The 11910-nt window shown below is 40.1% G+C and overlaps 1 protein-coding gene and 1 long non-coding RNA gene across 2 annotated transcripts; one reads left to right on the top strand and one right to left on the bottom strand.

The window, feature by feature from the left end:
* Positions 1-2411: 2411 nt before the first annotated feature.
* On the bottom strand, positions 2412-3804 carry mplkip (M-phase specific PLK1 interacting protein). The gene is made up of 2 exons (XM_026149865.2): positions 3104-3804; positions 2412-2699 (listed from the first exon to the last, which is right to left on the bottom strand). Exons 1-2 carry the CDS (start codon positions 3407-3409, stop codon positions 2586-2588), a joined length of 420 nt encoding a protein of 139 aa, XP_026005650.1. The 5' UTR covers positions 3410-3804; the 3' UTR covers positions 2412-2585.
* Positions 3805-10712: 6908 nt separating this feature from the next.
* LOC145421714 (uncharacterized) lies at positions 10713-11674 on the top strand. The gene is made up of 2 exons (XR_013903071.1): positions 10713-10827; positions 11427-11674. It is a non-coding gene; the product is annotated as an uncharacterized LOC145421714 (long non-coding RNA).
* Positions 11675-11910: the final 236 nt, after the last annotated feature.

Raw genomic sequence — 11910 nt, 5'->3', positions numbered from 1 at the left:
CTGCTCTGCACTACCCGACTCACTGGACCCTCTACAGTTTGCATACCGCCACAACAGGTCCACTGATGATGCCATAGCCCTGACACTACACACTGCCCTGTCACACCTGGAGAAGAGAGACACGTATGTGAGAATGCTGTTTGTAGATTACAGCTCAGCATTCAATACCATCGTTCCCTCGAAGCTGGACAGGAAACTGCAGGATCTAGGACTGAGCAGCTCCCTCTGCAGCTGGATCCTTAGCTTCCTGTCTGACAGACGCCAAGTGGTCAGACTGGGCAGCATCACCTCATCCCCCATCACACTGAACACTGGTGCTCCACAGGGGTGTGTACTGAGCCCTCTCCTGTACTCACTCTACACCTACGACTGCACAGCCACTAACAGCTCCAACATCATTGTGAAGTTTGCGGACGACACTACAGTGGTGGGTCTTATCACCAACGGTGATGAGACGGCTTACAGGGAGGAGGTCAGCGCCCTGACCCACTGGTGTCAAGACAACCATCTCACCCTCAACGTCGCAAAGACAAAGGAGTTGATAGTGGACTTCCGGAGGTGCAGAGAAGTACACACCCCCATCACCATCAGCGGCGCTGCTGTGGAGAGAGTGAGCAGCTTCCGGTTCCTTGGTGTACATCTGGCTGAGGATCTTACGTGGTCAGTACACACAAACAAAACAGTGAAGAAGGCGCAGCAGCGCCTCTTCTTTCTCAGGAGACTGAAAAGATTCGGCATGAGCCCCCGCATCCTCAGGACCTTCTATCACTGTGCCATTGAGAGCATCCTCACTGGATGCATCACCACCTGGTATGGCAACAGCACCGCCTACAACTGCAAAGCTCTCCAGCGAGTAGTGCGGTGCTCTGAACGGATAATTGGAGGTGAGCTTCCCTCCCTCCAAGACATCTACAGGAAGCGGTGCCTGAGGAAAGCGGGGAGGATCATCAAGGACTCCAGTCACCCCAGCCATAAACTGTTCAGACTGCTTCCATCAGGAAGGAGGTTCTGCAGCATCCGGTCCCGTACCAGCAGACTGAGAGACAGCTTCTTCCACCAGGCCATCAGACTGCTGAACACGTCATAGACACCTCAGCTTCACTACTGGAACTTTAACATTATGCACTCCATACTGTACAGTAACGCCACTGTTTTGCACATGTCTCACTCTGTATATTTTATTTTATATATTCTATTCATTGTTGACTCTATTTAATTTGTAAAATATGTGTATACACACACACACACACACACACACACACGTAGAAAAATATTTAGTATACACATCCAGAAATGCATATACTATTATATATTGTACATATATTTATTAGTTTCAGATGTAGCCATTCTTGTATTTTGCTTGTTTACATTATTGTATTTTGCACAACTCTGTTGCTTGTGAAGCTCGCACACAAGAATTTCACTCACATGTGCTGTACCAATGTACCTGCACATGTGATGTGACAATAAAAGTGATTTGATTTGAATAAAAGTGATTTGATTTGGTTACCGTGGTGACCTAACAGGTAAACAGCCCTGCTCTGCAGGAACACGTATGACGGTGCCAACACGTTAACTTCCTGCGTCTGTTTATCTATTTTGTCTCACATCAATTATATCGTCAGTCATATTGTTATCACAAATTTTCAAATATATCTAGTGATAAATATTTTTGGCCATATTGCCCTGCCCTATTCCTGAGAGCCGACCACATGGACAAGCTTGTATTTCTGCACACTAATGTGGAAACTGAAAGGTAAGCACTGAGAAAACACTCCAACATGTAACATTTAATAAGTAAATTCCCTTTTTCAGGTTGCACAAAGTGTTCCACTGCAGGGCTGCATGTGTAGTTTTTAGCACTTTATGTTGTTGCTGTGTTTACGTGGATGAATCCTTCAAGCTGTTTCATTTGGATTTATTTCTAAGTTGCAGAGAGCATTTTTATTATTATTATTTTAAAATCAAAGTACTCAATAAGTAAGAGCTCAATGTTAAATTGTTTACATATTTTTCATGTTAAACAGAAGAGTTGATTTTTCATGAATGTAGTTTTTGATTGACTTCTGATAAGGCAGATGTGAACTTGTCCACGTACCCCTCAGTTTCATTTTAAGCATAGTTTGGACTGTTAACTGTGAGTTTTCCTACAATTAAATTCAGTCTTAACGTAATATTGCCTGGCTTTTAGTATTGTCTCCCCTGTACTGCCATACATACTGCATATTCTTGCCACTACACACCCAGTGTTGCTGCTGTCGCTATCGTGTGTGCTCGTTGTTCTTTAAATAACCCGAGCCCAGTTCCTTGTATGTGCATACATACTTTTGTCATTTTAAATTATGCAGAGCACAGAGTCGATGCGGATCACCTTTTCCTTTTCTTTTCAGAGCTTAAAGAACAAACGAAGATTTGAAGAAAAATTTTAACTTTTTATATTTTAAAAACTCAAAACTTCTTTTCACAAACAGTTTAAAAACAGTTTTTAAAAAGGTTAAAACATCTGACTAAAAACTTCAGTTCGTCTCATCAGTTATTGATCCTTGCTGGTGATGTCATGTGGTCACCACTTGTAGTATTTCCAGTCATGTGATCTGCCTGGCAGCAGCGGCATCCACGGTGGTTACGGGCTGCAGATTTTTCCACGGATCCTGCATCATAGACGGGCTGAAGTATTTCTGCACGGGCGCGTCTGAAGACTGAAACACACAGCAATGACACGTTTAAAACACGTCACAGACACACGTCTCTCACATGTCCCAGTTTGTTTGAAGAACTTCGGTCACGTGACAAATCTCGCTAACGGAGTCAGCTTTGCAGGAAGTTTTGGTTTAACAGCTATTTATTAAACACTCACTACATCTGCTTCTCTCTGCTCTGAGATTACAGTGAGAGTGACGCCCCCCCCTCCCCGCAACCTCCGCCTGTCCTCGGGTGGACGACCTCTTGCTGATCATGACCCCCACCCAAGACAAAGAAGAGTCACCTAAAATCGATCTTATTAATGATCAGGCGGACTTATGAATGACTCACGGATCATCTGTACCGATCAGGCTGTCTGATTGGGAGTGCTGCCAGTTCTGATCCAGCCTCGGATCCTTACCTTGAAGTTCGGAGCTGAAGTTGGACTGAGGGACTGTGGCCGCCGGAAACCGTCCCCTCTGCGCCGCATCGGACCCCCGAAACCGCGCGAGCCGCTGCCGAACGTATCTCCGAACCCCCCGGAACCGTTTCCGAACCCGGCTGGAGATCCGTCTCTGTATCCTCGATTAGAACCCGGAGAGTAGCCTGGAGATCCCGGAGAGTAGCTCCGCGAGGAGCCTCCGTATGGGGAGCGGGGGAAGCCCCAGCCGGACGCCGGTCGTGGAGCTCCGGGACTCCGCTGATGTCTGTCTGGAGCGCGGAACATGTGAACGGGTAAAGAGCGGAAGAGGAGAATTAAACTGCTGCCACAGAACGACGAACAACACAACAAAACACTAGGAGGCCGGAACCGGAAACACAGCTTTCAGCTCCGCCCACAGACTGCAGCGCCGCTCAGCGGACCGCAGGGTGAACAGTTCTGTTCATATCCGTGTAAAGCAGGGCTCAGCAACCTTTAACACCCAAAGAGCCACTTGGACCCGGTTTCCACGCAAAAGAAAACTGGGAGCCGCAAATACTTTTTGAAATCTAAAGTCAAGTCAAGTTTATTTATAGAGCACATTTAAAAACAACCAAGGCTGACCAAAGTGCTGTACAGTAAATACAGATAAAAATACAATAGAACACAATTTCGTAAAACACCTCGCTGATCAAATAAAAAATAAATAAACAAATAAATTAAACCTTTCTAAAAGCCAATGAAAAGAGGTGAGTTTTAAGAGCAGTTTTAAAAGTTTCTAGGCTTTTGGAGAATCTGACGTGAGGAGGTAAACTGTTCCACAGTCTGGGTGCAGCCACAGCAAACGCCCTCTCTCCCTTTGTCTTTAATTTATACCTGGGAACATCTAAAAGCATCAGATCGGCTGACCTCAAAGATCTCCTGGGGCGATAAGTACTAAGGAGTTCTGACAGGTAAGAAGGTGCAGTGCCATTTAAAACCTTAAAAGCCAGCAGTAAGATTTTAAAATCAATCCTAAAAGCAACTGGGAGCCAGTGGAGAGAGCAGAGAACCGGAGTGATGTGGTCTCTTTTTTTTGAACCGGTCAACAGGCGAGCGGCAGCGTTCTGCACCAGTTGAAGGCGATGCAGACAGGAACGATCTAGGCCAGCATAGAGGGAATTACAGTAGTCCAGCCGTGAAGTAATAAAAGCATGGACCACTCTTTCTAGATCGTTCCTGCAAAGGTAAGACTTGACTTTGGCTAAAATCCGTAAATGATAAAAAGATCCCTTAACTACAGAGCTGATTAAGTGAAAATAACACTGTATATGTTGTTATTTTTACCTTTATGCTTTGTGTGAACAACTAAAGTAAGTAAGTAAAGTTTATTCATTAAGCGCTTTTCACAGACAGGCAGTCACAAAGCGCTGCACACAAATATTAAAATAAACAATACAATTAATAGACATTATACACAATGTAAAAGATCAAATGTAAATAATGTAAAGAATATAAAATACGTACAACAAAAGGCTTGTTTGAAAAGAAAAGTTTTTAACTGCTTTTTAAAAGAATCCACGGAGCAACTAAGGTGTGTTGCTTATGAAATCCACGAAGTGCTACAGAGAAAATTACCTTTTATTTATGTAATTAACACATTTTGAACTCTTAAAGAAATATAACCAAAGGAAAGACGCTGAACTAAAATGATCCAGCAGACAAAAGCTGCTGTGAGCCACCCTCATATCGCCTTTGTGTTTTTGGAGCCTTGACCTGACTTTTAAAAAATAACTGGAAAAAAGTACTATGCTGCTAAAAATGAAAAATGGATATTTGCAAAATTCTGCCTAAATATGTATTTTACCTGGTTAATGTGTGTGGCGGGGCGTGGTCTGCAGTGCCGCTGCATGGAAGTCGGACGCACCTGAGCAGCACCCGCAATCACGCCTCGCCGCCTTAAAGTCTGTGCTCTCTCTGCTGTTGTGTTGGTGTGTGTCGGGCTGTGAGCTGCAAAGCTACAGCCGGCTGTATGTGTACAGCAACCGTGTGTGAAAAGCGGTCAATAAAGAGATGCTGAAAAGCTTGTTCATGCAAGCATCGTCGGGTCTGCTGTGATATGTTTACAATGAGACTTGTGGTCCTGAACCTCTGCGCACAGCGTCTGCAAAACGAGGCTTTCATCTTTACGCAGGACTGTAAGCTGTCATCTGTGAGGCGTGAGCGGTGTTTGTTTTTAACGTAGTTCACGGTGGAGAACAGCTGCTGACATAATGTGGATCCGAAGATCCATAACTGGCCCACCTGGGGTTGAAAGTCTCGATAAATGCACAGCGTTTCGGCGGGTACACCGGCTTCCGCGAGTGTGACGCTTATTTTGAGCGATGAAAAAAATAATACGATATAATTTTATTTTTATATTTCAAAATCACAGTAATCTCCCAATTTAGAACTACAAGTTAAAAAGAACTAAACACAAATAAAATACACTTCAGCTAAATACTTCTAATTTATTTTCCCAAACCACCCGGAGCCGCAAAATAAGGACTAAAGAGCCGCGGGTTTCCGACCCCTGGTGTAAAGCAAAGCAAGTTTATTTATATAGCATAACACAGCAAGGTGATTCAAAGTACTTTACAGAGACATTAAAAAACAAAAACAAATAAAAAGCATTTAAAATGGGATAAAAGAAGAAGAAAGGAGCAGTAGATAGAATCAGTAGTTAAAATGTAAGTTTTGAAATTTAAGCTTAAAAGTAGAACAGTGCGGATTTGGTGCTTTATTCAAATGTAGCTGAGAACAGGTGAGTCTTCAACCTGGATTTAAATAAACTGAGTGTTTCAGCTGATCTGAGGCTTTCTGGGAGTTTGTTAGGGGGAGCTATTGACAAGCTCATTGACTGAACCTTTGGGCAGGCCAGATGCTAATGGGAAGACCTGGTTAAAGATCTCACTGTATTCAGTTATACACCGTTTTGTGATCACTGCTGCTGACATATTTGTGTGGGCTGAAATTTTACTTTCAACAAAAACACAGTAGCCTAATGGTCAGACAGGCCCACATCAGACACAGTAACCTTTGAAATGCTCAGGCCCTTGGAGATCAGTAGGTCAACAGTGTGTCCTCTATTATTATATTATTATACTATTAGTATTTCACTATTAATCACAGTGTTACTAAATAAAAGGATCTGGCTTGCATCAGTCACATGACTAACATTAACCAATGATCACCCTTGACGTCAGCGCACACTGGTTAACTGGGAACGCGCTCACAAAGAGCATGCGCATTTCCATACTGCCTGATTGGTGTAGAGCTGTGAACTGGGAGACTGGTCCGATTAGCCCTTATCTTTTTTTACTTTGCACCCAAATTCTTGCCTCTCATATTTCGAATAGCCCTGTGAAAGGTATAAACATAGCAGACAGAGAGATTGTCATCAGTCAATTGGCAGATGATACCACAATTTTTCTTAAAAATGCCAGCCAAGTGCCAATTGCTTTACGTGTAATAGAGGATTTCTCAAAAGGGTCTGGATTGGTCCTAAACTTAAATAAATGTCAGTTATTACCTGTCAAAGAGTGTAATGTTCAGAGTATTTGTAATATAACAGTTAAAAATGAAGCAACATATTTAGGTCTGATTATCTGCAAAGATCCAAAAGACAGAATTTTACTAAATTTTCCCCCAATTATTAAAAAATCTCAAACCAAATTAAATCAATGGTTGCAGAGACATTTAAGTTTAAGAGGAAGGGTATTGCTCTCAAAAGCAGAAGGTCTGTCTCGACTGACTTATGCAGCAATTTCTCTGCATGTGGACGGCAAAACTTGTAAGGATATCGACCGAATGCTCTTCAACTTCCTTTGGAAAAACGGGACACATTACATCAGAAAAAGTGTATTGATGAATGACTATGAACACGGTGGTCTCAATGTTTTGGATTTTACTACTCTAAACAATACATTTAAGATTAATTGGGTTAAACATTTTCTTAAAAATCCGGTATCCATTTGGAATTTTATTCCTCACTACATTTTCTCTAAGTTTGGGGGTCTAAGTTTTGTCTTAGGTTGTGATTGTAATATAGATAAGCTTCCAGAAAAGCTCTCGATGTTTCACAAACAAGTTCTATTAGCTTGGTCCCTTATATATAAACACAACTTTACACCCCCAACGTGTTTAATCTGGAATAATAGGAACATAGTGTATAAAAATAAATCATTATTTTTTTCTAGGTGGGTTGAGAAACGGATTGTTTTAGTGAATCAGCTGTTTAATCCTAATGAGCAGCTCATGTCTTATTCAGAATTTTTAAACACCTATAAATTTCCAGCCACACCCAAAGAATATGCCATATTATTTGATGCAATACCTACGGGTATTATAATGCTTTTTAAAGGTATTCAACCTTGCATATCATCTGTTTCTCTCCCCAACCCTTTAGATTCACACATAGGAAGAATCTGTCTAACAAACCACAGTAAAAGTAATAAGAATATTCGTGCTTTGTTCCAGACAGAATCTCTAACTGTCCCACATGTGGTCTCTTACTGGGATTCCTTTGTCAGTGACATTAACTGGAAAAGAGTATGGACAATTCCTAACAAGTATCTGGTAACGAATAAAGTGAAGGAAGTCTCATTTAAAATATTGCATAAATGTTATCCTGCTAATCATTACATGACGAAGTTCAAAAGGGACATAAATGTGAACTGTGGATTTTGTGGAAGCCATCCTGAGACTGCAGCACCTCTTCTGGATCTGTTCATACGCTGGAACATTTTGGAAAGACTTCAGTAGATTCATTCCTGGACATCTCTACAAAGACTTTACTGTGAAATGGGAAAATGTTGTATTTTGCTTCTTTTGAAGGCAAAAAAAAGAAGATGTTTACTTTATAATACACTTGTTAGTTATCTTAGCTAAATTTTATTTTCACAAATGCAAATACAGTAACAAAAAACCTAATTTTTTTGTAATTTATTGTAATTTTTTTGTAATTTATTGTATCTATTTATTTTATTGTATCTCATTTTAATTTTCCTTACGTATGCTATTAACATGTACAGCACTTTGTGAAACTCTGGTTTTATGTTAAAGTGCTTTAGAAATAAAGTTGGTATGGTATGGTATGGTAATTTTAAACATTACTATAATGATGTTTTATGTTACATAAAATTGATTCGTGGATCAATTAACGAAAAGGCTGTGAAAACTATTACTGTTTGTAGTAATTACAAATTATTGAATGCATGTACGGTAATTCTTTGTATTACACCCCCTGGCATATGTTAATTTTGTTCTGATTGTATACATGTTCTGTATACTGTTTCTTAATAAAGTTTAATATTTAAAAAACCCCAAAAAAAAACCAAAAAAAAAAAACTGGGAGACTGGTGCGACACAAACCAGTCAACACTGTAGCCTATAGCACACAGCAGTATCAGCTTATTATGGCCACGTTGTGTTGTGTAGACTGACGAATTGACTCAAATGAGCGTGCTGTGTGTGCAACAGCGCGACAAACATTACCTGTTACCTTTTATTAGCTGCACAGGTGTCTGGGTCATTAGCTGCTAGCTAACTGGGTAAGCCTGTCATGTCTCAGGAACATATTTAGTTTTAAAGTAAGTTACAGGGCTTTCCCTGACTTTCTGGGGGGGGGGCTTATATTACACTAAAAACTATCTAATATCCTCATCAATATAATTATGAACTATTAAAAAAACACTATTTTTAAAGAAAATACATTACGATTTATATTAGATTTATATTTCAAATATGACAAAATGCTGATTTTACAGCAGCCACATGATCGCTACAGTTTAAACATTTAATCAGCTTTCTGCCTATGTTCAACTATTTTATATTTAACACTTTAGTTGTTTTATTCTTATGACTTTATTATTACAGCAGTAGGAATAAAGGGAAGGATTCTGGATCAGCACCATGATGCAAACTTGTGGCTACAGTATATACAGTATACTGGATTGTGTGTGTGTGTGTGTATACCATGACCATCCCTACTAATATTCCAGTTTCAGTTTATTTCCCACAGTTTTCTAATCTTTATGTTTCCGAGCGCTGTCACCAACCTTTGCATGTTATTGTCTGACAGCTCGCGTCTCTCCTGTGGACTCGGCCTCAGATCAACACAGCCTGCCCTCCAACAGTGTACCAATCAGGTAAAACACACCTGATGACAGTGATACAGTGTGATCTGATTCATGTTAGAGTCTTGATGAATGTGTGTTGTTGTTCTTCAGCCTGGGTCGAGCACCCACCCCTCAAACATCTCTGCACGGCCCTGCTGAAAACTGATTTAATGAGGCCACACTTGGCAGGTTAATTATAAACAACAATCAATTCCTGACTGATGACTCGAGTTTTAAAATGTGTCACCTCTATAAAGGTGAAAAATAAATTTAACTGCAGTCACACCACGAGGAAGCTGCTGCAAACACACTGCATGAAACTGTTTCTTCATGTTTAGAGAATTTGAAAATGACTCCAGCCTGACCATGGCAAACTCAACAAATGGCCTCCAGGCTTACAGACCAATGACTGTAGAAAACATGGACGACGCGACAGCGCCCCAAAAATGAAGCCAAAACGTCTCTATCGCCCCCTGGTGTCTGGCTGCAGTATAGGTCATAAACCCCGCCTTCTCCATGTTAGCGGATGGGACTGGGGTCAGACTAAAATTAATTTATTCTCCTCAGATAATTTTTTTCAAAAGTTTCTTTCTTTTGTTTTCAATAGTTCTCATCACGCTGATTTATGTCCAAGAGGTCTCCTTTCCCATAAGTTTGATTCTAATTCCTACCGCCGTGATGTTAAATTGGGGTCAGCGTTTACTTTACGAAAACACGACCGAGTGTTTTTACCTGACAGCCTGAGGTGTTCTTCAGTAAACTGGACTACCCGACAGAAGGACCCGAGACCTCGCTGCACTTTTTCGGTAAGTTAAACATGTTTGTAAGCTAATCCGTAACTACCGTCCTTAGCTCGGTCCTCAGACCTAGCTAGCTAAGATGAGCACTCGGCTGTCAGGGTTCGTTTCAAGAGCATCTGGCTGCAGCCACTGGGGAGTGCCATATTGCGACCTCCACACTAACCGGAAACACGTAATTCAGTTAAATCGACTTTGACAGCTAAAATGAAATTGTGTATTTTTTACTATTCATGCTGCTGATAAATAAATTTGTTTCTAAGTGTTTTTTTTAACACTCTGGGTTTATTAAAAAAAAAAAATCACCATCCCTTCAGCTTGTTTGTGGCAAAAGTGTCCATGTGTTATGTTTTTGTTTGTTTGCTACTTTTTCTGCATAAAGGTTTTTTCATAAATATAAACTAGTCATTACTTTTTACATTTTTAATCCTTCAAACACTTTTTTCTCACAGCAAATTCAAAAGTGTTAAATGTTTTGGTGTTAATAGTCTTCTTGCAAAAGTAGAGTTAATTTTACTCTAAGCAGAGTCACATTCTTTTAATGTAACTCTGAGGTGTAAAATGATAGTAGTTAAAATCGAGTGTTAAAAATGAGTGTTTCTCTGTCAAATCTGGAGGTGTTACAATGGAAACATTAACTCTTGACCTCTTAACTCTGAACTCCTACAGGGGCTATGACACCACTAGAGTAAATTCACAGACTCCGCCCCCAGCACGGCTCCAATCGAAGCTGAAGTGAAGCCGTTTCAGAACATTTTGCTCTACATGTTTGAGTTGTTTGCCATGCTTGGTAAGTCATTTTTTCAAAGATTGTTTCAATTATTATTATGAGCTTTTACTTCTGTGGCTCTTTGGAGTTGAGACAAAGCTGTGTGAAAGGCATTAGCCATGTTGCTCGCTGATAGCATAATATTCTGTTTTAGCTAGCTGAAAGGTATTGTTTGCGGGCAAATACCACAGCCTTGAAAAAAGCTTGCATGTGAATTTTCAGTCAAACGTTTGGTCAAATACACCTAAAACAATGTCTAGAATGTGAAATGTTGGTATAATGGTGCTGCTTGAAGCCTGAAAACGATCGCCCATAAAAAAAACAAAATAAAAAAAAACGAGCAAACAGCAGTAGCTGAAGTCCTGACTCGATTCTACGTTAGCATAGATCCCTCCAGAGTTTTGTGCACACAGTTTAGGTAAAAATGAAAAAGGTTGAGGTTTTACATTTAGTTCAGTATTACCTGTTGCCTGTGTCCTTGTCTTTTGGGAAAATACTTTACACAAGTAATGGCTCAAAGAGGATTCCTTTTTTTTTTTTTTTTACTGTGCTGCAATTGTTTACTGGATTATTTGTGCCATTAATTAGTGTCAACTAATTTTTATTCAATCTCCGCACAGGATATGCTTGTGAAGATGGAATATGGGGGAGAGCAGAAGTGCGTTGAAGTTCCACAAAGGGATGAATGAAGGACATGCATATTGTATTGAAGAAATAAGTGATGAGAATGCTGTTATTTGCATTTACCATGTCAGACCTTTTGATAAACAAAATTCTAATGAAAGTGAGAACATGTATACTATTACATCTTTCAGAAAATGTTTTGAAATTGTGGTGCACAGTTCAGAATAAATGTTTTTCAAAACCATTGCATCTTTTTAGTAAATGTTTATTTCCAAAAGAAATTTCTAGAAGTTCAGAACAGTAAAATTCCCGCTTTTTAGAATGAATTAGAAGATAACTCTTACGTAGTTAAACTAAAATACTCTTTGAGAGTTAATATATAAACTCTTAACACCAAGTGTTAAATTATCAACTCCAGACAGATTTGGTGTTTAACACTAAATCAGAGTTAACGTACCAACTCTCCAAAAAGAGTTAAAT

This window comes from Astatotilapia calliptera, chromosome 18 (assembly GCF_964374335.1).
Source record: "Astatotilapia calliptera chromosome 18, fAstCal68.1, whole genome shotgun sequence".
Taxonomy (NCBI): Eukaryota; Metazoa; Chordata; class Actinopteri; order Cichliformes; family Cichlidae; genus Astatotilapia; species Astatotilapia calliptera.
This window is presented reverse-complemented; position numbering and strand designations above follow the sequence as displayed.